Source organism: Strix uralensis, chromosome 3, assembly GCF_047716275.1.
Source record: "Strix uralensis isolate ZFMK-TIS-50842 chromosome 3, bStrUra1, whole genome shotgun sequence".
In the NCBI taxonomy this organism is placed as follows: Eukaryota; Metazoa; Chordata; class Aves; order Strigiformes; family Strigidae; genus Strix; species Strix uralensis.
The window spans coordinates 10,775,691-10,802,083 of NC_133974.1; the positions used below are offsets into that span (position 1 = coordinate 10,775,691).

A 26,393-nucleotide genomic window follows, 5' to 3' on the forward strand; every position below is an offset into this window, starting at 1 on the left:
TGGTATTTAATCCTCACTTAGTTTATTGTTTTCATTCCTTTCGAGAACAGATTTCTTACTGACTCAGAATAACTTAATTTGTATAAGAAGTACGGTCTTTCTTTACTGGTACAGAGCTGCAGCATGACATGTTATGCAGTCACATGTTTTTCACTCTAAACCAATGGTTGTCTGTCTATAAAAATAAATCTCCATATGTATTTATTATTATTCTTGTAAATCTCACATGTACAGTGTCAAGGCAGAAATGTAAAAGTGGAAACGAGAATCCTGAATCTGATTTTATATTGTCTCTGTTCTCCTGTAACTCACCCTGCTTCCATGGAAGATATTTTCAATTCACATGAATGGAGATCAGATCGGACATAAGCATCATATCCCAGCTTTATGACATCTAGTAACAGGTGTCTAGGTCAGAGGCTAAAGGCAGGAGCTTAGCTGTCGGTGGATGGGCATTTCTTCGGTGACCATTTTAGGGTGTCTTCTGTGCCCATTAAAATGTTAGATGCTTGCATGCTTTTAAAGAGGGAGTTTGCAGGCCTCAGCTTTAGTGCTTCAGATATGTTTGAAGTTACTTTGGGATGGGAATGAATAAAAAAGGAGGTGATGCAGGCTGAATAAATATGCTTAGTAGTAAACTGCCCCCTAATGCCTACTAAATTCAGGTTAAAAAAAAAATCCACAATCCTTTCCCCTGTGACAAACCTTTGAAAAGATGTAGAGTCAGCACTGAAACAAGCCAGTCCATTCCAAGCAGTATCAGTGGCCAGGGTGCTTTGAGCAGCAGAGCTCTGACCTAAATTGAATCATGTGTTTGGCATAATCTTACAGGTTTTTTTCTTTCTGGATGAGGATGAAACTGCTCCAGTAGCACAGGCCTCCATATGTTGTCAGCACGCTTCATTTGGTAACAACTTTTCCTCCTGGGCCAAAAGGCTGTGATTTGGATTTGGCCCAGCACTGCTGCTGTGCTGCTGAACAACCAGATATCCAGTTAAATATGCTGGCCTTAGGGGTAAAATGCTAAACTAGGGTCTTTTTTTCTTGGTTTTGTATGGGTGGTGATCATGCAGGTCGAAGCTTGTAATGGTCTGGTTCCTTTTGTCTGGAGGAGACACCCCACTTGTGCTGATTCTCTTCCTTGCATTCAAGGCTGTGTTTGAGTTGCTCTTTCATGTCTGGTGAGAAACTCACTTGCCTATTCTGCTCTTCAGCTTTCATGGGTATAAATGATGGTCTACAAACTTTGTGTTTCTCTGCTGCATGAGTCTCATGCCCAAAAGCTTTCTTTCTGTGTTAACAGGGTGATCTTGGGCCATGTCTGGGATTCTTAACAACAGAAAGACTGGATTTTTTCTTGTACAAATCAGGGACATTTCAAAAACTGTTATACATATTTCTGATTAAGTTTTCAGCTTTTAACACCCCTCCTCCTTTATTTTTTTTCCCAGGCCTGGTTCTTTCTAGAATAAAAGGTGCTCAAAATTAGGTTACATTTGTGCGGTGCAGTGTTGAAATTCTTTTGAAATATGTTTTTAAGGGGTATACTTTGTCCTCTTCATCTACTGCCCTTCTTGATAGTTTGGAGTATTGTTATTACAGTGTATTGTCACCAGTTGCTCTGCGAGTTCTCCTGGACATTTGCAGAAATCTTTTCAGCTTTGAACAGAATATGCAGGTCCTGTAAGAACAGCCACTCTTAATAGAGAGTAAGATAGTCCTTTGACATCAGCGGTGCATCAGGGAATTAATACTCACTTTTTAGTGCTCAGTACTAAATCTGTTAGTACTCACTTTTGTAGCAGTGGCATATTTCTAGCTCTGTTTAATTTTTGGCAGTGTAAGCATACAGTGACTTGTAAGTCACAAGGCTCTCATAGCGGAACTTTTTTTTTTAAAGTTAGCATCTTTTTTATTTTTCTTTTTCTTTTTTTTCTGGTAAGCCATGATCATTAGAATATCCCTTTGTTAAAATGTTTTCATTCCTTTATAAGTGGGAAATCAGATATGTATGTTACTCCACATTGTAGGAACTTTATTAGGTATTTTGACTTATCTTTGTCTCTATTGTTCTTCTTAAAGTGAGAGCAGTACCGCTCTTTATGACTCTTCTCTAAATCCATCTATCTCAACATTTGCAGATACATATTTTTAAGTGCTTAGTAGGCTACCATGGTGCTTTGACAGTATACCTGGGTTTTTAGAGGTGCAGTATCTTTTAACACTGCTGTCTTTTAAAGGATTTTCCTCATAAATTGCAAAATAGTACTGTGTGGCTAGTCATAATTGCAGAGGTTTCTCCAGCTGAAATGCCATCAGGAGTGAAAAATGCAAGAATACTAGATCTGAAAGAGGCTGATCCTCTAAAGGGACAGGCATGGAAGCCAGCCACAAGGTGGAGGAGCTATTCACCCACAGCTAGGATATTCTTGATGATACTGCTGAAAATTCTGCAATGGAAAAAAGGTGTAATTTGCCAGTGGTTTGAAAGATTTGCATGGAGTGAAAAGAGCTGTGTGAAGCAGGAATCGGGAGCAGCATCAATGCTAGTCACCTCAGCTGTGCCAGGGCACATTGACTGAGGCTGACTGGGCAGTGTCTGGCCATGTCTATACCATTACATTCTCCTGTCCTCCAAATTAGGTTTGCTACGTCCAGAATGCCCACCGGAAATGGCTGGTGGCCTGTGCTGCCTCCTGGGCTGCGATTAGGATGGTTTAGGAGAAGGCAGGTTGTCCCATGCCAGGGGAGTACCAGGGACTGTCCTAACAGACGAATTGTTGAACTGATCTCCTGTGCTCAGGCCCGGGGTGTGAAGGAATTACTAAAAAAAGTAGTATGACCCTGAGCTCTCTCTGCCCACAGGGGTTAGCTTTCTGCCTGCTACTGTATTTGCTCCCAGTCTGCCCTGGGGGTTCCCTAAGGGTTTGCTTTCTTTAGGGAACTCAGGCAACCTGTTGTGTATTTTTTCACTTGATCCAAGCAGGACCAAGTTAGGCATTTCTAGCTCTGAATCTTAAAACAATTTAAAAAACACATCACAGTAACTGAATCGGGTTTTGTCTTCTCCCTCTGTGGACGAACTATGTAGTTTTATTGTTTGTAAGTTGAAGCCAAGAGCTTTAGCATCTCTCTTCTTTCACTCTGTAGTTAAAACAACTGAATTTAGTACTTGTGTTCAGTTTACTCCAATAAACCTGAGACAGCAGCTGATTAAAATGACTCAGAACCAGCTCCTCTGAACAAAGCAGCAATGATTTTGCAGAGGGAACATGATTGCTTCATGGGTTAAAGCATGCAGTAGCCCTTTCAGTGCATGCATTTCTTCAGCTGCAATTAACTTCTGAGGTAATATTTGTTTACCAGCTTGGGAAAACCCACCTTTTCCTGTGCTTTCTTTTCTGTCTTCATCAGCTCTCCACAGCCCTTGCAGAAGCCTCTCCTCCACATGCGGTTCCCTCCCTTCCGTCCTTTTTCCTTTGCCTCCCTAAATCTTTCAGTGACAGCATATCTTCCCCAAGCCCTAGGTTTTTCCTGGCAAACTGCAGAGCCCAGAGGTGGGTATTCCCCAGGCAAGAACTCTTTTGTCTCCTCATGTGTTCTGGAGAGTTTCTGTCTCCATTCTCTACCTTTGCTATTGTTTCAGAGGATTTCCCCTTGTGGCTTCTCCTCATCCAAATTTATACCTTTCCAGAGGAATAAAGACACATGGGTAGGTGGAAGCTTTACATTTGTTGTGTTTAAACACGGATACAGCTAAGTCCTGACAATAGTTAGGTGGGGCTTGTGAGGGCTGACCTTTTGGGGGCATGCTGCCAAAAGTTTTTAAAAGCCTTCTTGTCTCTGGGGTCAAGCTCAATCACCCCTGCTGCCAGAGGTTTGCCATTGATGGGTTTAGTTGGTAAGGAGATTATTAAAAGACTCAGGACCTTTTCTGGCTGCAGATGAAATGAGTGATGGCTTTGAGCAACAGCAGCCAGCCCTGGCCTTGCCAGAGCCCTGCAGAGTCAAGCTGGCTGCAGGAGGAGGTAGGTTGGCACACAGGACAACAGTTGTTTCTGGGTTGCATCCTACACCTTCATGTCTCCCAGCCCCCTAATGGCAGCCAGGCTAGAGTTTGACTCCTGAGCTGTTCATCCCAGTGCTCCCTTTCCTTTCCTTTTCTTCCCTGTTGTGGCAGAAGAGCCTAGGATGTCATCAACCTTTTGTCTTTGGGGAAGAAATGAGTGGCAACATTTGTTCTTGCTTCCTCTGCCAGAAACCTTGGCCTGCTGAAAATGGCTGACAAAGAGGCAGAAATTGGCTTAAGGAGAGTGCTGCATTTAGCATCTTTCCAAGTGGTTTTATTGATGGAGGTCCCAGAGCTGTAATAGGTGAGGACAGTGTGCTTGCCAGTGGATTTGCACCTCCAAGAAAGAGAATTTCTGCAGGCTGGAGCAGTGTCATGGCACAGCTGCTGTCTGCTGGACAGATGGTCTGGACCAAACTTGTCAAAATGTGTATTCAGCTGCTGTGCCTTCTGGTCCTTGGTTGGCAGGGTTCTACTCCTGCCACTCCTCAGGATGCTGCTCCTCAGGCATCCTCCTACTCCTCAGCAGCTCATGAATTCACAACTGCCTTTTGGTCTAGCCAGGTACGTGCATAACTTCCCCTCTGAATCCAGTAGGATTCATACACAGCAGTAGAAATACTTGTCTGTCTGTCCTGATCAGCTGCGAGAGAGTCAAGGTGACAAAACATCAAAGAAGAGAGAAGATACAGCTTATTTTTTCTTTAATGCAATTCAGATAGTTAAAACAATGAACAAAAAAAGAAAGAGCAAGCCTTGTTTTCCTAGCAGTGTGTGTATCTGTGCTCACAGCTGTGAAGCCTTCAGAGATTTAAACAGGCAGATCTTTATTTTCTGTCTGTTGTTGAGTCACAAGCTTAGGTTGCAAGGCATGCTCGACCATCGTTTTGCCAAGTGACACAAATATTTGTCGCAATTCCAATCCAGCTGCTGTCAGGTTGGCGACTTGCAGAATCCCTGTAAACAACCCTGTTGGTCTTCTACTGAAACATTTCTGACAGTTGAAATTTTTCTGAAAACCAAGGACATAGTCTGGTACAGTGTTCTTTCTCATCAAAGAGAGGAAAAAGAAGAAAAAGCAGCACAAAGTCTGTCTTACCCATTCAGTTAAAGGATAAGCCTCACTTAATTTTCATAAATTGTCTGCTCTCAACCCTTTTCAGGGGCAACTTTATATCCTCCCTTGGAGGTGTTTTAACTGTGTGGCTAGGAAGTAAAGCAGGATGGCAGGGATGCTGTCCTTGCAGGAATTCAGTCCCTCCAGTTTGTTTGTCCTGAACTTTTTTTATGTTTATAGGTGCTTTGTGAGTGTTGTTTTTCCATGCAACGGGCTTTCCTTTCTCTTCTGCCTCCAATCCCATCTCCTGAGCATAGCTTCTCACATGTTTGTTTACTGCAAATCTTGCTGTCCCCTCACAGATGGAAGGTTGAGGGTGATTGAAAGAAAACAATGTAAAATTGAGTACTGAAATAGCTATTGAATCTTAACAGAATCATCCATATTCATTCTGTGTTGTGTCTTCTGAGTGGAAGGAACATATTCTCTTGGAATATGTTTTCCTTAGGAGAACTCTGCCAAGGCCTGTGTGGCTTCAAGTGGTGGAACTGAGAACCTTTTCTAGCTGTTCCTTCCAACCAAGGGGAATCAAGTTGGATGTGTGAAGGACTCAGCCCTCTTCTGTCATTGCTGTTCTGTGGTAGTGTTAACTGAATGCAAGTGTACTCAGGAAAACTGAGCTTTTTCTGGTACTCCTGGGCTTGTAGTTGGCATGTTACATCGATAAGCACTCCTTCAGGAGAGCATATTTGACAGGTGATTGCAAAAACCCCGCTGCTGTGTCCACTACTTGGCACTCAGAAAGAACTGTACCTTGGGATCAGAGCTAGGGCACTCTGGCTGTCAGATGTTTGCAGAGAAGTGGATGCATAATTTATGGATCTAAAGCTGGCTCTTCTGCGTTTTCTTTTATTCTGGAAATAGTCAATTTCCTGACCTAAGGAAAACTTGTGAGAGTCCTCCCCTGTGCCAGCATTGTCCTTACCTGCATTCATATTTCCTGGTCTAGTGTTGGATTTTTGGTTCCATAAGATTATGCAGTCATTATTTCCCCAGGTTTTATGTTGCATGTTGAAGCAATTGCCTTGGTTAAACTTCAGTGCTGAGTTTCTGTCATGGCTGGCTTGAGTGATTCCAGTACTTACACAGCTGGAACATGAGGATCCTTTGGGAAGGAGTGTAAGTAATTATTCTAATGTGCTTCATTTTCTTTCTGATTAGAACACTGACTGTACTTTAATGGGTTTTATAAATAGTAAATCTGTGTTTATACCACCATCCTAAACCCAGAGGACTGCAAATAACTGTAGTCTGTGCAGTGTTACAGCTGTGTATGCTATCCAGCAGTGTTTTCAAGCAGAACACAAATGTAACTACACCTGGGGTAAAATGCAGCGAGGACCTAATAGCTTAGTGCAACACTTCATTGCAGCATCAGACAGTAAGTGAAGAACATGTAATTCAACTGGAAATGGAGGGGGAGTTGCACTGATGTAAATATAAATACTCAGCTTGAAATTTGACCAGCTTGCTGAAGTAGATATGTCTGCTTTTAAGAAAGATGTCATGGGATTTTTAATGGATCTCATTCATTGTTTACAATGTATTAAAGCAATAAAACTTACCACACACTTTTCTGTATATAGAAGAATTGTAGAGCCAAGTAATGTCAGGGAACTGGAATGAAATACCACTGCCACTAGCTGGCACCAGCTTTCAAATAATTCCCTTAGTCTTTTGAGTGAACTCTCAGCTTTTGCTTTTCCCATCCTGTTTAGCAGCAATGTGCAGTCATTTGTAGCAGTGCAGAACTAAACAGTGATGAACGCATGCAGAAGCTGCCTTGAGCCATTCTGCAGGCATATTAAGCAAGTCCTTACTTAACTGAGACAGGTTCATAGGAGGCAGGAGATCCTTTAGAAGGGGTACAGGATAAATTTACAACTCCACAGAATCAAAAGTGTCTGGTTTTTTACGTCTGCTTTGGAAGAGGATTGAACATGATGTAATTGGGCAGATTTAAACATGTTTTGTTTCATGGACTTTACAATAATAGGATGACTCAAGTCCTTAATTAGAATAAAAAAGCATTACCTCATCGATTAGCCTGCTCCTTTCACCAAGGCACGGGAAATCTTTAATCGACAGATGCGGGGAACTGCTCATAGATGAGACAGACTACTAATAAGGGATGGATTCAGATTACCCTGTTGTGTTTCTGTTCACTAAGTATAACAGAATTGTTTACTCTAGAAGAAGCTGTCTATGGGGTGAATGTGTGCTCAGTTTAAATTGAGATGGGAGACTTGCTTTTCCTTTCATCTGATGCTGTCAAGTTCCTAATTCAGCAGACTTAATAAAACCATTGTTCCCTTCTCCCTGTGGATCTGCTGCAGAAGTTTCTGTCTTGGTTTCAAAGGATCTGGAACTGGCTTTTGGAAAACCATTTATGGAAGCAATCTGTAAAACTTTGCCAAAATTGTATGAATTAGCTATTTTAACTATGTGCTGGTACTAATTAACACACCTGGGGATCACATCTCTTGCTGTTTGCCCCTTGTAGCAGTTGGCCAGATCTGGAATCATCTGAAGTGCCAGTGAAAGGAGGAATGTCCTTAAGGACAGACACACATCTGGGACTCAGCAGCTCTTCATTCTGCACTTGAATTTCTGAGGTTGCATCATCTTAAATGTTAGATCTCTCCATTATCCCTTTGGTAAAAGGAATAAAACTGATTTTATAGGTCTGCCTGGGGAAAAGTTTCCCTTTTGCACAGAAATGTGGCATTTGGATCATTGTTAATGACAATTGTCATTGACGTGAAAGAAATGCTTTCTATTACCTTCCAGAAATTCTGGAAACCTTTCTTTCCATAATGCCCAAAATGCCCAGTCATGTCCACGTCATAAGGTGGAGTAAGATTTATCATCACAGTGAAGTACGCAGCTGTGGTAGGTGATTTGACTGTGGCTAAACCAGTAAATAAAAGCGGACAGGAACTGTAGTCTTGCTCTGTGCCAACTAGGATGAAGTAGTTTCTGTCCAACAGCTAAATCCTTCCACTCCCCAGAGCAAGCTGGCCACGTCCAAAACAGGAAGGGCCCTGAGCTTGTACTGGTCCCAGAACTATGTCCAGGCATCATTTGGGAAAGCAGTAATTAGCCTGGGCCAAATTCATGCCAGGAAGCATGCTAAAAACTCACAAGACAGATACTGTGTACCATTATCTGAGCCCAAGCCCTGACCATGTTTATTCGCTAGTATAGATGTTGGTGTTTGTCAACAGGGCAGCCTGAAGAAGGTGCGCATTTAGGAGTCAGGATTAGAACCATTGAGTTTCTTGGGGCAGGTGGTGCTGAGTGTATGTCTGGCACTTAAGGATGCTCTGTGATCATAAAACACCAAGGACATTTTGCAGCAGGCATGTAGCTGGCTGCTGTGGCTCCTGTCAGCTAGCACTCTCTTGAGTGGTGATGGGCACAGCTCAGGAGCTAGCCCAGGACTGGATGGGTGCAGCCAGCCTGTTTCGGAGTGTAACAGAGTTCAGCTGTGTGGGTGTTAGCCATGGTGTGTCTGTTGGCTAGAAAAGGGTCTTGACTTGGGTTTTTGCTAGTATGGGCTGTTTTCTGAGTTCTGCTCTCTGGACCATGATTTTCCATAATAACTGCTACTTATTTGGCACGGTACACAAACTGGTCAGAGTGGCTTGGATGGAAGATTTCCAAGCTTCTTTCTTCCTTGCTTTATTGCTTTTTGTCCATAATAGCATCCGAGGCATTCTTGAAGGCATCATTAAACACAAAACACGGTGTCATGCCCTCAAAACCACCTTACAGCATTATCTAGACCCATTTGCTAAAGATGTCTCATTTTTCATCTGTGTGATGGGTTATCTGCCAGCATAGGCTGTTGCTGTGTATAACAGTCTTGTCCTGCAAAGTTGTTCCTGAGTCATCCATCTTTCTCATCTTGTCTATGAGTGACAGAGCCATGGCCCCAACTGTTCCTGTAATATGTAAAAAAGCAAATGCGTTCTTAAGAGGCTCCTGAGGGCTAACCCTCATTTCATCCCTCAGGGGCTCTTACAGCAAACCCTGACCTCACTGGAGTTGTTTTTATTTGTTCAGTGGAGCTGCCAAGAGACAAGGGCAGTGCCACACAATGCAGGACACTCAAATGGGAAGGAGAAGCATTTGGTCCAGAGCTGCTGGCCAAGGTCTCAGGGGAGTTAGTTTCAATTCTTCATTTCAGAGACATCCTGTTTAGGCTGCAGACAGCTCACTTCTGGTTTTCAGGACTGCATTTCATTCCCAATCTGTAAAAGAATCATATAATCATGGAATGGAAAAGACCTTAAAGATCATCCAGTTCCAAGCCCGCTGCCATGGGCAGGGACCCTTCTACTAGACCAGGTTGCTCAAAGCCCCGTCCAACCTGGCCTTGAACACTTCCAGGGAGGGGGCAGCCACAACTTCTCTGGGCAACCTGTTCCAGTGTCTCACCACCCTCACAGTGAAGAATTTCATCCTTATATCTGATCTAAATCTACCCTCTTTCAGTTTAAAGCTGTTACCTCTTGTCCTATCCCTACACTCCCTGTGATAAAGAGTCCCTCCCCATCTTTCCTGTAGGCCCCCTTTAGGTACTGGAAGGCCGCTATAAGGTCACCCCGGAGCCTTCTCTTCTCCAGGATGAACAACCCCAACTCTCTGAGATTGTCTTCACAGGAGGGGTGCTTCAGCCCCCTGATCATCCTTGTGGCTCTCCTCTGGATTCCCTCCAACAGGTTCGTGTCCTTCTTATGTTGGGGGCCCCAGAGCTGGACACAGTACTCCAGGTGGGGTCTCACAAGAGCAGAGTAGAAGGGGAGAATCACCTCCCTTGACCTGATGGCCACACTCCTCTTGATGCAGCCCAGGATACAGTTGGCTTTCTGGGCTGCAAGCATACATTGCTGGGTCATAGTCAGTTTTCCATCCACTAATACCCTGAAGTCCTTCTCCTCAGGGCTGCTCTCAATCCACTCATCACCCAGCCTGTATTTGTGCTTGGGATTGCCCTGACCCATGTGCAGGACCTTGCACTTCGCCTTGTTGAACTTCATGAGGTTTGCACAGCCTCACCTCTCCAGCCTGTCCAGGTCCCTCTGGATGACATCCCTTCCCTTCAGCATGTCAACTGCACTACACAGCTTCGTGTTGTCAGCAAACTTGCTGACTCGATCCCACTGTCCATGTCAACGACAAAGATGTTAAACAGCACTGGTCCCAGTACCAACCCCCGGGTAACATTATTTGTCACCGCTCTTCACTTGGACATTGAGCTGTTGACCACAACTCTTTGAGTGTGACCATCCAGCCAATTCCTTATCCACTTCCTTATCCAGCAAATCCATGTCTCTCCAGTTTAGCGACAAGGATGTCGTGTGGAACAGTGTCAGATGCTTTGCACAAATCCAGGTAGAGACATTAGTTGCTCTACCCTTATCTGCCAACACTGTAGCTCCACCATAGAACGCCACCAGATTCGTCAGGCACGATTTGCCCTTAGTGAAGTCATGTTGGCTGTCACCAATCACCTCCTTATTTTCCATGTGCCTTAGCATATTTTCCCAGAGGATCTGCGCCATGATCTTTTCAGGCATAGAGGCAAGACTAACTGACCTGTAGTTCTCCAGTACTTCTTTTTTTCCCTTTTTAAAAATGGGGGTTATGTTTCCTCTTTTCCAGTCAGTGGGAACTTCACTGGACTGCCATGATTTCTGAAATATGATGGATAGTGGTTTAGCTCCTTCATCTGCCAGTTCCCTCAGGACCTGCAGATGCATGTCATCAGGTCCCATGGACTTGTGCACCTTCAGGTTCCTTGGAGGGTCTCGACCTCATCTTCTCTTACAGTGGGTGGTTCTTCATTCTCCCAGTCCCTGTCTTTGCCTTCTGTGACTTTGGTGGTGTGGCTGGAGCACTTGCCAGTGAAAACTGAGGCAAAAAAGTCATTGAGTAGCTCAGCCTTCTCCATATCCCCGGTAACCAGGTCTCCTGTTTCCTTCCAGAGAGGGCCCACATTTTCCCTAGTCTTCCTTTTATCACTGACATACCTGTAAAAGCTTTTCTTGTTGCCCTTGACATCCCCGGACAGTTTTAATTCTACCAGGGCTTTAGCTTTCATAACCTGTTCCCTGGCTGCTTGGACAGGTTCTCTGAATTCCTCCCAGGTTACCTGTCCTTGCTTCCACCCTCTGTAGGCTTCCTTTGTGTGACTGAGCTTATCCAGGAGCTCCTTGTTCATCCCTGCAGGCCTCCTGGCGTTCTTACCTGACTTCCTCTTTGTTGGGATGGATCACTCCTAAGCTTGGAGGAGGTGACCCTTGAACATTAACCAGCTTTCTTGGGCCCCTCTTCCCTCCAGGGCTGCCATGCCCTGCCATGTAGAGGTGCAGAGAGAGTGAATTCTGAAAGGTTGTGAGGTGTTTGGGGGCTATCCAAATGTTGCAGTCTGTTGGGAATAAGCACTGTTTTAGTTGTCTTTGGGAGGTGGTGGGAGATGTAAACCAGCCTGTCATATTCCTTACTCTCATGGAGGAACTTGCTCAGTGTGCCAATCATTTGCCAGCTGTTGGCAGCACAGCACCGTTGCTCACAGGAGGGAGGTGAGCCATCGTGGTGCTGTTGTGCGCTACAGGACAGATGCTACTGATGGATGTTATGAAGGATGCTAAGGTACCTTTAAGCCCTACAGACAAATGGACAACATGGCAAAGGACAGTCTCCTTTCTGCTCCTGCCAGGAGCCTCCTCCAGGGTGGGCTTCCCATGGGGTCACAGCCTCCTTCGGGCATTGTCCTGGTTTAACCAGGCTAGGGTTAAGTTTCCCCAGCAGTGGGGGGGGAGCTCTAGCCGGGTTATTCAGATACCATGCGGACTCACATCCTGGCAGGTCACATTTTTCCTGGCGCGGGAGCGCGGTGCACTTGTGGTTTTGTACATCGTGCTTCAAACTGCTGTATTTGGTAGCTATTTTGCTCTGTTCATTGCTATCACTATTACTGTTACTGTTATTGCTGTTGTTTGTTGTGTTGCTATTGCATTGTTGTATTAAACCTTTCCTTATTTCAGTCTTGGGGCTTTGTATTTCACTCCCTTTGTGGGGGAGGGGCAGCGGCCGCGTGGTCTCAGACCCTGGCAGAGGCTAAACCATTACAGGCATCCACCTGCTCTGGTGTGGGGTCCCCCACGGGCTGCAGGTGGAGATCTGCTGCACCATTAACCTCCCTGGGTGCAGGGCACAGCTGCCTCACCATGGGCTGCACCACGGGCTGCAGGGGAATCTCTGCTCTGGTGCCTGGAGCACCTCCTCCCCCTCCTCCTTCACTGGCCTTGGTGTCTGCAGAGTAGTTTCTCTCACATATCTCACTCCTCTCTCCGGCTGCTATTCCACCACATTTTGGTTTTTTCCCTCCTTCTTAAATACATTGTCACAGAGATGCTACCACCATCACTTATGGGCTCCGCCTTGGGCAGTGGCGGGTCTGTCTGGGAGCCACCTGGCATCGGCTCTGTTGGATATGGGGGAAGCTTCTAGCAGCTTCTCGCAGAAGCCACCCCTGTAGCCCCCTCCCCCTGCTACCAAAACCTTGCCACACACACTCAATACAGCAGGTACTAGTGTCCTCCTTTGGGGTTGCAAGGGAAGATGAACAGAGACAGGAGGCCAGGAGCTGCAGATTGGAACTGGGTGGGCAGCACGGAAGGACTGGGTGGGGGGCACAAGGCAGCCTCCTGGATCAGCACCTGGCATTTTGGCCATGTTTGATGTAATATGTGTTTACAACCATGCTGATCCTGTGGTTTTGCTCCTCTGTCCTAGCTATGTGGCATGTGAAAGGTCTGCTGTAGCATTTCTCCTTATGGATCCAGATCCTGAAATGTCCTGAGTCTGTGTTTTCTATCTGAAATCATCATTCATTCCTCCAATTCCAGCCACTGTAATACCAGGGAGTAGAAGCTTAAAATACCGTGCAGTTATTTGTAATTGCTACTCCCCTGCTGTCATCAGCATAAATCCATCACTTTTTCACTAGTCCCTTCTACTGACACAGATTTAGTGATATAATTTCTGCTCCCCCAGGGTATTCAACAAAAGATCCCCCTACCAAACCTCAGTTAATTTCTCACATCTCTTCAACTTCCTAGATGGCTCAGTTGCACAAGATTCTCCACCAATGTAAAATGGCATAACTTTAATGTACTTTGAGTCCATTTAGGATTTGTGAGTCAGCAAACTAGCCCAAAGGATCAAGTTATTTGTCCAAACTCACACCGTGAGTCAACAGCAGCTAATCCTGAAAAGAGCTCTCCTTGGGCTAATACAGCACTATATGTTTGCCACTTTTTTTCACCGCATGAGCCTAAGTTCTCACGTTGTCTGGGATTTGAGAGCTTGAGACATTTTACCAGCATTTCTACCCACAGTCTGTGTTCCCTGATCCATTTTTCCTGCTGCATCCCTTGCAGCACATGAATCTTCAGCGTTTCTAATCCAGCCAGCCCCAAGGGGGACGGCTGGCAGTAGCAGATCATCAGGTAGCTAAGTAGAAGCAAGGAGCGGGGTCTGCAATGAATCAGTTGGGTGGATCTGCAGGCTCATGTCGCTTGTGTCAAGTCGTAATTCTCTGGGGGAGATACTAGTTGGAGGCCTTGCTGAGATCATCCATCTGCCATCTCTGAAGAGTGCTGAAGGAATAGTAAGCGTAGCTGAGCTCTGAGAGATTTTTTGCCAATAGGAGGGGAATGATTTGGTTATGATTTTACAACATTATCATGGCTGTTAAATAACACCAGCACTGAGCTGGAGCTTGTGCGTGCGTGAGCCAGAATACTTGTAAAGACTACTTCTTTTAGTCACGTGTTTGTGGATTGCTTGCATTAATCGGGTTTCTGTGATTCAAGACCCAGCCTTGCTGTGCTTCTCAAAGGGCTCACAGTGTTTCCCCAGCTGAACCCGTCCCTTCAACACGATAGCCAGCTGTTGTGCGCGCTGAGCTCAGTGCCCAGCCCCTGAAATTACTTATGTTGCAAAAGCTTGTGTGCTGAGAAGTCAGCCCAGTTAGCAATAAAAACATAAATAGGAATCAAATTTAAAAAGTGCAGAACTGCGTCAGCTATTTTTCTGCTTGCAGCAGAAAGAAGCCCCTGGGTAGCTGCCACTGCAGAGCCTCAGTGCCTTGCTTACGAGGGAGAGTTTTGTGACTCTGGTGCTCCCTGGTGTGACTGTTCCTACAGTCTGACCTCCAGCAGTGTCTGCAACATCAGAAGTGGAATTGCTTCATGCAATAGGTATATCCGTGGCCTGGGCAATATTTCAGCTAGTGCAATTTTATTTCACCTCTGTTAAAAAAAAAAAAACAACACAAGAAACCTCTAGGCAGGAAGGCTGCATTTTCTTTTCATGGAAGAGGTTTTGATCTCATGATCAGTGGGAGAGGCAGCAGCTGGAGCACGGGGCTGGGTCTACAACAGCGGTATCATTTAGCTCTGACAATGTCTCACTGTGTCCTTCTCTATTTTATTTCCCATGGAGCCATCTCTCTGTTGCAGTGAGAGGTTTGTTTTACCCACAGCGCAGCAAAGAGGAAAAAGTGACATCTGTGAACAGCAAGATGTGGGGGAGAGAAGGCAGTGGGGAACCAGGCTCAGCCCCACCTTCCCTCCTCAGGCTATATCATGGAGCAGTTGAGACCCTGTGCTTTTGCAGCAGTCTGCCTCAGAGTGCAAATCCTGCTTGGCTACTGCTGGAAGCTGCTCACTGCCTTGGTAACTGGCCCTTCTCTGACTTTTCATAAGCTGTCTAGATGTGGTGTGACAGGTATGTCAGGCAAAATTTTATAATGGAACATCATTTGCAGTTTGCTAGAGTTTTTCTGTGGGTCTGTGCAGGTACCAGGCAAAAAAAAAAAAGAAGGGCACCCTTCAGACAGAATCTTACGTGTAGCCTCTGGGATTAGAGAGGCCAGAGGTTTTTTGATGCAAACATCCTCTCTTGTTGCACTATCTATTTGAGGCTTTTCTGTTCACAGGCAGATAGAAACTGGAGTTGTGCCCACAGTTCTTGTATCTGTTCTGCTTTTGGATGTGGTGAAGAGGGAATTCACGTGAGGCAGCAGCACAGGGGAAATGGTCTCCTGAGGAGCACAATGTGAGGCTGGGAGGCTGTCAAACATAGGTGGCAGGAGATGCTGCTGAATATGATGGCATTCTGTTTGTGAGGAGGTAGAGATTAGGTAACACAAAATTAAACCTTTATAAAGTAGATGTGGAGCAGTCAGGCTGCCTGTCCTTGAGAGGAGGCACCAAGCAGTTGCAGGTCCTGCGTACTTGACTTTACCAAGGGCTGTAGTAACAGCAGAACTTTTATACTTCCGGTTTTAAACTGAAAGAGGGTAGGTTTAGACTGGACATAAAGAATAAATTTTTTATGATAAGGGTGGTGAGACACTGGAACAGGTTGCCCAGAAGAATTGTGGATGGCCCAGCTTTGGAAGTGTTCAAGATCAGGTTGGATGGGGCTTTGAGCAACCTGATCTAGTGAAAGACGTCCCTGCCCATGGCAGGGACGTTAGACTAGGTGATCTTCAAAGGTCCCTTCCAATGCAAACCATTCTGTGACTCTACAGTTCTATGATTTAGAGGTATGAGTGCCCAACACTTCTGGAAATGAGACATCAATTATTCATGTGTTCAGTGCTTTTTCAGAAATTAGTCAAATAGATCTAACAAGAAGCTACAGTGGTATGTTCATATGTGTGTTTAGTTTTTTCAACATTTCAGTATTGAAGAAACCAATCACTTCTGCAAAATGGTTGCTGTTTGCATGTGTCACTTTTACTTGCTAGTAAAATAGTTGCAAGAATTCTTACGACATTGGGTACTTTCAGTAACATCAATTCCCTGTTTGTGAGGCCACTTTTTTTTGTGTTTGCTCCTGAATCTGTTGAGCACATGGCAGATAACGTGCTCACTAGCTAGTTTTTTTCACACCCTGTTTGTTTCAGCTTAGTTGACTTTGATTGTGAAGCTGCTCAGGACATTTTGTGAAGAATGTCTCATAAAGGAACAAAGTTGTCAGGTTGATTTCATGACCATCGTTATATTTATATTCTTGTCATGTCACACATTTTATTGCTGAGTTATACTGCATGTAGACATCACTTCACAGGCATGCAACACAGTACTTGCCCAAGAATTTGTTGTCTTTGGAGCTACAAACCTGTAATGATTATTAATTAGTGTAAGAGAATGGATTTTTTTTCTCAAAGTGTAATTTTTATGCGGTCAGAACATAAAGCTGAAAGTAGTAACTCCTAAAAGTAACTCCATTAGCTTGAATAGTGGCCTTACAGGAAATAGATCAAGGAATAATGTCTGGCAGAGTTTGCTAAGTCCAAACTGTTCATCCTAATTTTTCCCTGATAAAGCTTCCTTTCTCCAGAAAGATCTTATGTTTATTTAAAATTTAACATGAATTTCATGACTGGTAAACATCCTTGTTTATTTTTGGTAGTCAGCAGTTACAACTGATTATTATTTGTGATCAGCTTCAACCTCATCCCTTTCTCTTGGTTTGCTAACTTGCCTGCTGTTACCTCTGCTTAATTTCATCATTTTTTTCCTTACCCTTCCTTCTGCATTTTCCTGCTTTCCCATTGCAGCTTCCCATTTCTCCTTCAGTTACAGTCTGTGGTCTTTTTCAAAAGCATAATTTGAACAACAGTAGTAATCTTTAGACCTAAAGCAGAAAAAGAAGAATCCAGAATAGAAGTCTGGAGGTTAAGAGGAGGTACATGATGCAGTTGTGGGCAGAAGACGGCTGAAGATGACAAGGAGGCCTAATTGTCAGTCGAGAAGATAAGGCAATACTGCAGATTCTGGAAGTGGAGCAAGAAAGTGATACTGGCCAGAAATTTGGGGAAATGGATTGAGGAGAGATGAAAAGGGCAAATAAGATGACATTGGGCAGAAGTTGCAAGGACTAGGTACAAGGAAAACAGAAGGTGCTCCAGAAGAGGGAAGCGGAGCAAAAATCGAAGTTTCACTCCTTTCATCATTTTGAAATCAAGTCCTACCAAACACATAAATAGAGAAAGAGAATTAGGGGCATAATAAAAGCTGGTGTACACCAAGCCCTCATTCTGACACTATCATGCTTGCCTTGAGCTCTTTTACTAATTCATAGACCAAACAGCAAGACATACTATTCTCTCCTCCTCATCATCTCACCAAAGTCATGGAGAAGAATCAAAAAGAGGGCATTCTGGTTTTGTCCCTCCTTGCTTGAGGCATCTGAGTGCCTAAGTTAATGCAGAGATAGCTCAGACTCTCTCTACAGAGAAGCAGATTACCTGCAGTGCTGCAGTGAGAGCCCTGTCTACGGGAGCTGGAGGATAGGAGCTTCCATTGTCCTGGTGCTGCTTTGGAAGAAGACGGTGGGAACTCTCAGGACTGCTATGTCAGTCATTGGATAAGATACCGTTATTAACCCAGCCTGTAGGCTCATAAAAAGAAAACGGCGGCATGATTCTGGCAAGACTTTAGTAATGAATGCTCTTTTAAGTACTGATTATATCTGATTATCTGCCTTTCTTTAACTTTACCAAGCATCAAGGCAATGCTCACTAGTCCATGCTTCTTTGTGTTGTACTTTTCCAACTTTTCTAATTTCTAAAATAGCTTTATTTTTAGCCCTCTGTAACCTCCCTGAAGTTCTAAAATGGGCATCATTAACATGAGTATTAGGATAAGAACTATTTCTCTGTTGTCAGAAACCCTGAAAGTACCATTCTCCTGCTTTCCAGATGAAACCCAAAATACTAGTGAGTACTTTTGGCTTTTTCACATCATTATTAGCAACTTTATTATGCCTGTCTTGTTCTGGATCAGTGTCCTTGCTGAGGTTTAATTTAGTTATGATTATATTTTGAAACTTGTCTTTTATTGTCCTTAACTTGTTTCAGCAAGTCTCACATTCTGGTTTAGACTAGAAAATCAAAAAGGAAAACGATAAAGAAATTTCCTTTATGTTAATTTTCTTTCTTTGCAATCTTCTCTGTAACCCTTGTTTCCTTGTCAGGCATATGAGTGCCTGTGTGCTTTATTAGTTATTTAGTTGAAAACATTTTAGGAAAGGTTTCTGTATTACGAATATTGCTAATGAGCTGTATACAAAACAAAAGTTGTCCGTCTGTGGTCTTGTCACCTGTTTTCAAATTATATTGAAAAAGGGTATAATCAGAAAGTTCAAAGACAGATTATAAAAACAGCTTGTCTTCTTTTAGGAAGAACAGGTACTCCTGAGTGCTGAGCCCTTCAGAAAAATCTCTTCACAAAAGCAGGTCCCTAGATGGGAGCTGAACTCTTGAAAATCTATTCCTTCAGGCTTTCTTTCCATCTGTTGCTCTGCTGGAACAGTAGTCCAAGGCTGTCCTAATCTGGGGCTGCAGCAGGAGAAATTTTGCTTGCAATTGAATGCTCTTCTTCCAAATGATTGCTAATAGATTTATTCCATCTATTATGCATTATCTCATTTTGGGACATGCCAGGGCCTTTTAAAACACTGTAAGTTACTGTGATGTCCACAAGAAAAAGATTACTGTGTGAGGTAAAATATCCCTGCTTCCAGCACTTGTCACAGTTGCTTAATGCTTAGCAGTCAGGCTGTGTTGAGCTGACGGGCTTAGAATTTCTATTTGGCATCCCTTGCCCAAAGTGGATGAGAATGACCCCTTTTGTCCTGTCTGTTATTATCAGGAGGCTTTGGAAAATGAGCACTGTTGAATGAAAAGAAAGCAGCAGATGACATTTTGTTTTTTGCATGAACTAGTGTATAGGTTCTTTGTTTTTCAGAAATGGTTTTCAAGAAGATGTGCTAATATTGCTGCTATTTTAGCAGTAGTTCTTTTGTTCAAGCTTCAACATAGATTTGTGGGAGTTGGGGTGTCCATTTATATTAGTGAGCTCTTTCCTTGTAAGATCCCATGGATACCTAAAATATGAATATGTATAGTCTGAATAAGCCTTTTTTAATATTACTGTAACATTCCTTTCCTGGAGCATAATCTCATTTCTGTAAAAAAGAGATGGTCATATTTTCAGAATAATAAATTCTGAAAATTTTTGTCTGTGTGCTGACATTACACTTATTCTGAATAATGACACACACTTACTCTGAATAATTACACTCACCATTTTAACCCAGTAATGAGCATGAGTTAGGGACTCCTGCCTGCATTGAGCACAACAGACATGCCCTTTGATTTAAGCTGTGTCCCCAAGCATTAGGTCTGGACATCCAATATTTCAAAATAATACAGCTGTCACACATACAGATCTGGAAATCTTCTGACTTTGGAGTGTCTTAGTCATCCTTTGTCGCTGTTTTCTACAGCTGACCAGAAAGCTTTTCTGCATTATTGATGTGCCAGTGAGACATGGAGGCTGCCAAACAAGTGACCTAAATTGTGTCAGTAAACAGTAACATGAGAACTGCACTCACAAAGTGGCTTAGGTTTGAAAGTGAGTGTCTTCTGCATACAGAGTTTTGTTGACGTTTTTATGGGTGATTTGAGAATCATTTGGGAGCCAGGAGTCTCATCTGGATTTTCAAGTGTGCCAGCAGCCTGACTAGATGGATTCATATACCCTAATTTTTGATCATCCAGTTTTGGGCCATGCCAGTTAGGAGGCTAGTCTTTATCTATAGTCACTTATGAGGCAAGCTGGCTCCTTTTGGACTCAGAGCAGAAGATGGTAGTGTTATGTGAGTCATTCTCACAGTGCTTCATGTATAGTAGTGAGTTCAACTGGGTGAGTAGATTCAGCTGAACAAAGGATACATCATCTTTAGGGCTGGTTTCATTTTTGTTAAGATTTTTAAAATTCACTAGAGTGATGTTCCAAGGTTCACTTGTTTCAGTGACAAAGAAATAGCAATGACACAGGTCATCTTCTGCCAGCTGGATGCAGGTAGTTTCAGAATGTCAGATGCCAAGGTTGTGAGTGTGATGTATGAAGAAGGTGCTAATGAAGTGCAGGGTTTGAATGCAGTAACACTTCGGGAGACTACATGTTCCTTTATTTCTGTCTTCCGAAAGCCTCTGCATACCTGCACCAGTTTACTGCACACTGGCACATCACGATCATCGATTTAACTATCCTTGCAGCTTCTCCTCTGCATGTCTACCAGCATGTGGCTTCACAATCAGCTCTGTTCCAGCTCAGTCCTTGGTCCCCTGCTTGTGGGGAGGTAGCAGAAATACACAGAATGGGGATGAGTGGGCAGGCAGACACACACTCAGGCCAGCTGAAGCTGATTGTGAAACCAGAACCTCAGACTTCAAAACTTCTTACACACCCTTTCTCATCCCTTAACCTCTGCTCAGCAGTGCACAGCCTGGACTGGCACAGCTAAATACAGAACCGTGGGAATCCTGTTTCCCAGTTAGAGACTGACCCCAGCATAGTCCCTGTATGGATATGCTGGAATTACTTGGCAGTCCAACTGTGGCTTCCTTAGAAGGGTGGTGAGGGGAAACAACTTGAAGGCAGAAAAACAACTTCCTCATGTTCCTACTGGTAGCAGTCAAGCCCTGTGGGGTTGGCCCTGTGCCCTGCAACAACCAGTGGAGTCCCTTGGCAAAACAGAAAGCGAGCCAGTGTAAGTGGGCTGGTGTGGTGGCCAGACTAAACAGAGGGTTATACCAAGACTTTTCAGTTCAGTTAATTTTGTTTTACATGCTGTTCTTTATGACACTCTTTATGGTTCTCTTCCCTTTCTTCGGCATTTCCCACCTTTCTGGTTCTCTTTGCTGCAAACACTGTAGCTAACTATTAGTAAACTCCTTGTTAACTTTGCTGGGGTCGAGACCTGTTGTTTGGAAATATATTGGCTCATGTATATAATTACCTGTGGCATAACAAGCTTTTAGGCATCAGGAGAGCTGTTGTAACTCTCTGGATGGACAAGGAATCTTTTTTTCTTCTTTTTTTTTTTTTTTTTTTTTTTTTTTAATTCGTCTAGGTTGGAAAAGATCTTGAAGATCATCCAGTCCAACCATCAACCTAACATTGACAGTTCCCAACTACACCAGATCCTTAGCGCTTGTCAAAGACTTTTGGACTTCTGTAGGTTGGCAAACCCTCATCTATATTGTCATTCACTTCTCAAATACTTTGAAAGGCATGAATTATTCAAATAAAGGTTGCTCCTTCCCCAGTAGATGGTATTTCTTTGTGTATACTAATTCTATTTTTAATCAATTTGTCAGCTCTGACTCAGTCTTACTGTTCTTCTGGTTTTGTTGTTAAATGTAATAGCTCTCATTTTTTACCTTTTTCTTTAATACTTAGGTTCATTTGAGTGATAGATTTCTTACCACAGTTAATAAAGCAATGAATTTGAGTTTATGTAGAAATCCTGGGTGAAAGATGTCTGGCTTGTACATATTACAACTGTAGATTTTTGTCAGGTTTTGGAAGAAGGCTCTTTTACAAATGCTTCACTTTGAGGCAGTTCCTTGGAGCTGACCTTTCAAAAAGTAGCTCAAATTCAGCAGTCACTTGAGGCATACTCATAATGAATATAAATGCAAAAAAAAAGGAAGCCATGGAAGTTTCTTCAGCTTTAAAAAGAAAGTTTGTATCATAAATAGTTCAGCAAATTAGTCGCTGACAACTGCAGATACCTTTAGTATATTGAATAGGTTATATTTCCAAGAAAGGCCGTATTTAAGTTCTGCTCTTAGGCCTCTAAAGTGCAGCATTTCCCAGTGCTAAGAGACAAAGTGGTGGTCGCAAGGTAATATCATCTGTGACTTCTATTTTGGTGATAATAAACTCGTGAAAATAACTGGAAGTAACTGGACTCCGTTCTTTTGTGTGCAGCTGTATTCGGAAGAGGATTTTACAAGACTCCTTAATGTAGTTGGAATGTATGTGTAATCTTTTGACCTTGGTCTTAGTTTTTGATGACTATGGCATGTTAAGTGCTGATAATTGGATTTGCTCTAGGCTGAAACCTGATCTGCTCTCTGTGAAGAGGAAGATCAGATCTTCTGTTGTAAGAGGCACTCAAGGGGGCTACCTTAGAAATTGTGAGGCCATGACTGCTAAGAGTAAGGATCTCTGAAATACGGCAATTTCTTAGGAAAGACATGCTGTCCTCTTTCAGCTTAGTTTGAATTGGACTTTTCATGCAAAGATTTTTGCCCTGTTCTCTAAATTTTCTTTTTTATGCCATATGGTTTGCCTCATAACTCAAGCTGCCCTACTGTGAAAGCTGCCTTGTAGCTTCAGCTAGTGGAACGTGACTCCTAGGTATGAAAGCAAGAGGCACATGCTTTTCGTTCTGTTCTTGGAAGGCGATTCAGCTCTCCTTGTTTAAGCCATGTGCAAATGAGGCCTCTAATCCAACCTAGTTTTTAGCTTCCTTCTCCAGCCAGTGGGGAGAGGAAGAGATCTTCAGAGACTTATTGCATCCAAATATCAGTGTTCAAAATAGATGGGATTAATTGTCCACTGAGTAGAGAAGAAGCCTAAAAATTAACTTTGTCTCACTGTCAAATTTTAGAAGACTAAATTTAGAGGAAGTTAATCCTGTCCTTGGTTCAAGAAAGTACTGAGTGACATTTGTAAATTCTGCAAATAGCAGTCTGTCCAACCAAGTATCTTCCAGTCCATGCTTGCTTCAACTTAAAGGTGATGTAGTCTTCATATCATGTCTCCCCTGGGAAGGATGAGGGGAGCGTCTAATACCTTTTTGGAAAGGAGTATGCAGCAGTCAAAAACAACAGCAGGCACTGGCAAGGAAATGCAGCCAAAGAGGTTTTTAAAAACCTGTCCAAAGGGATTAGTGCAATGGTCCAACCTGCACTTTGTTTTTCAAGCCATCCCTTTTCTCTCTGTCTATGACAGTGTTGCTGAAACTGTTTGTCTTTCTTACGTTAAGCTTTCTGTGTGGGAGAGTAAAACTGCTTAAAACAAATGTGATCGAGTGGTAGTTCACACAGTGCAGCATTGTTAGCTCTGCTCTTCCAGTTCCCATTGGGTTCCTTGATAGTTCTTAAGAATACAAAACATGAGTACAGGTAGAGTATGTCAGACCAACAGTCCCTCCAGCTCAATATCCTCTTCCTGCCAGTGACTAACAGATGACTATATACCTTTCTCTAATCCTTTTCAAGCCTCCATCTATTTTCAGCTTATGAGAGTTTCTAGCCATAAATCTTTCTTGTTAAATGAAGAATTGCAGCTGACTTTCTTGTCTCTTATGTCTTAGAACTAAAAAAACAAAGAAGGCATCTGCTCCTCCAACCAAGGAAGAGAAGCCCAAATTAACCATTTTTGAGGAGGAAGTAGATCCAGATGAAGGACTGTTTGGCCCAGAAAAAGATTTCTCATCAATTGGTCCCAGGAAGAAGATGAAAGAGAGTAAATCTGTTCTATATTTTTATGTACACTGATTGTTTTATCTAAAGCATGTGTATAACTGAGCTCTTAAAATGTAGTGATACAGGGTATACAGGCTAAATAATGACTTTGGAATGTTAAGGCAAATCTTCAGCTGGGGCAGAATCATCTAGAATCCTTCAGAAAGAATAAATAAAACTATAGTTCCCATAGCTGTTCACTGTTGAGAGTTTAGACTGGGATATTACGGGTCTGTGGGAGCTGACTGTCCCACAGTCATTCATGCCACACTAACAAGAGTAATGTGACCTACTTTTGAGTGCAGGAGGAAAGCAGATTTACCAAGTCCTGAGAGTGCAGTGTATCACTGCACTTTGTGGGTTGGAAGCCCTTGTAAAACCAGAATTGTATACATGATCTTTTTTTTCAGCCCAGTGGCCAGATTTACTAGCTAGTGTTAATGCAAGTGTTGTGTTATGTAGCATGATTTAACAACAGCAATTTCTGGTTCCCCTTTCTAGATCTGAAATTATTTGAAGATCCAGACCTTGGTGGTGTGGTAAGACTGGGTGACTCCCTACTGCTGCCAGCTGCCTGTAAGAACAGGGAGTATGTGCTCAACACAGGTCCTGAGGAGGACACTGAGGAACTGCTGAGGTACACATCTCATATCTGTTGTGTAGGATGAAGGTGATCTGAGGAGTTATTTAGACCTCAGAGGAGATGAATTTGAGGGCAAAGCTTAAATACTTTGAATGCTAACTGTGAATCAATACTTGTGTAATCTTTTGACCTTGGTCTTAGTTTTTGATGACTATGGCATGTTAAGTGCTGATAATTGTATTTACTTACAAGTAAAAGGTAAGATCTGTATCATGGAGCTTGGAAATCAAACACATTCAAAAGGAAATTAGGAAGACCCTTTGAGAAAGGTAGGGTGCGAGGTATTACTCTGTGACTCCAAAGAAAGGGTCTTGAAGACCCAAGGCATGCCATCTAGCCTTTGTTTTCTAACATGACACTTCTGCTTTTTGCAAGCCATCCACAGGGGGTGAGAGCTGACCTCCATTATGAAAAGTGAGAAACAAATCCCAGAAACAAAGAGGAATTCAGCTTTCAATGAGCTGAAATCAGGGTCTCTTGACACAAGAGGAATGATTTTCTGCTGGTGACTCACAGATCTCATGCACACTTCCTGGAGGAATCCTGTGCAGGTGTAAAGGACTCTCATTAAAATCTCTATCACCCTGTATTTAAGTTTTAAACCAGTGGAAAAGGAGGGCCAGACCTTAGAGTTACAGGAGGGAATAATATACTTGCTCTTACACTTACCTGCCCCCTTGATAGTGTAGCGCTGGAACGTATCATCACATAATGTGTTTTATCCCTGACATCTCTCTCACAAGGCTAGTTTTCCTGCACCTAAAATCCTCAAGAGCTCAAGCAGGGAGCCAGTGCTTAGAGACCAGCATCACCAGGGAATCTGTGCTGCAGTAAAGAGTCAAATTCATGCCTTCTGGATCTCAGACTGGCATCTGAATGATGAGGCCAACTTGCTTCCAGTGCTAATTATTGCCAGCCAGCTCCTGTTAGGATTTATGATTTCTGCAGCAGGTACTAAACCCAGGAGAGAGAATCTGTGTGTGGTTTCAAACCTCTCCTGAAGCAGGTAGTTTTGCAGGTATTGTTTTCTATGCATGCAAAAGTGCTAGCTGTCTTGGCAGTAATACCTTACTTCATTTAAACAAAGGTCAAGTTGGGTTGGGTGCCATCTCACATTATGTTCTGACAGCCCACCTGAAGTTTGTAGAAGGTGATGGGGCAGGACATGACCTGATGTAGTGCTGTGGCATAGTGGGAGCAAACACGTATGTGATTGCAATATTTTCGTGTTTGCTCTCTCCTCTGCTATCAATCTCAGCATACAGCGCTTGATCCAGATTGTTCAAATGGCTAGAAGTGCCTGTTTCAATGCAATCCTTGCGTTATTATCCACTAGTTGAGAGAGCTTCTCTATCTGTCATGCTAATGTCCTTTGGATTATATGTTTTCTCTTCCTCTGTAGCAGGGAAAGGTCTCCGAAATCTGTTCCGAGATCAATAGACCATGCTTTAGATCAGTTTGGGGTCATCTGTGTTAGCAGCACACCCAGATGGTTATAGAAACCCCTGGAAAAAGATTCCTTTTCTTCTAAATTCCAGTAGTTTTCATTTATTCTTGAATTGTCTCAGCACTTTCAGTACTTGACAAGTCAAGATCCAATTGGAAATGAATACACTTCATGAAGCAGAAAATCATGCCAGTGCTCCAGTGGGAAAGTTGCTATGGGAATCCAGAGGCAACTCCTGGCTGTGCAAGAGGTATAGGCAGATAGGCCAGGATCTGTTGCCCTGTTCAGGTGCCTAACACCCTCTGAAGTCCCCCTGATAAATGTAGTTCACATTGTTATCTGCACATCATAGAGAACTGGTGGACTGAATGCAAGGCAATTGGGATAAAGGAGAAGCTGGTAAAGGGGGGGAAGAGGAGTGGCAGCGCTGTTTTAACCTAGTAGAATACTTCACCTCACCTCTATGTAGATTCATTGCAGTCACCTGAAATCCTGTAGCTGGACTTTCTTAAGTGATTATGCTCAATGCACTTTGTTTTCTGTTCAACTGGAAGCCTTAGCAGAACTGTCAGATCTCATAAATGTAGAAGCAGCATTTGAATCATCTCCCACCTTCCTTTGCCACCAGACTGGTGTTACTGGTTCTTGGAGGGCAGTGCCACAGTCTCTTTTCCAGGCAGTGACCCTTTGTGGTAAGAG

The 26,393-nt window shown here is 43.3% G+C and overlaps 1 protein-coding gene across 1 annotated transcript in view; it reads left to right on the plus strand.

The window, feature by feature from the left end:
- The window catches only part of HS1BP3 (HCLS1 binding protein 3), a 57,566-nt gene that overhangs the window by 21,453 nt on the left and 9,720 nt on the right, over positions 1–26,393 (plus strand). The window contains 2 exon segments of the mRNA XM_074861491.1: positions 23,454–23,605; positions 24,106–24,241. Of these exon segments, the coding sequence (XP_074717592.1) occupies positions 23,454–23,605; positions 24,106–24,241 (288 nt within the window).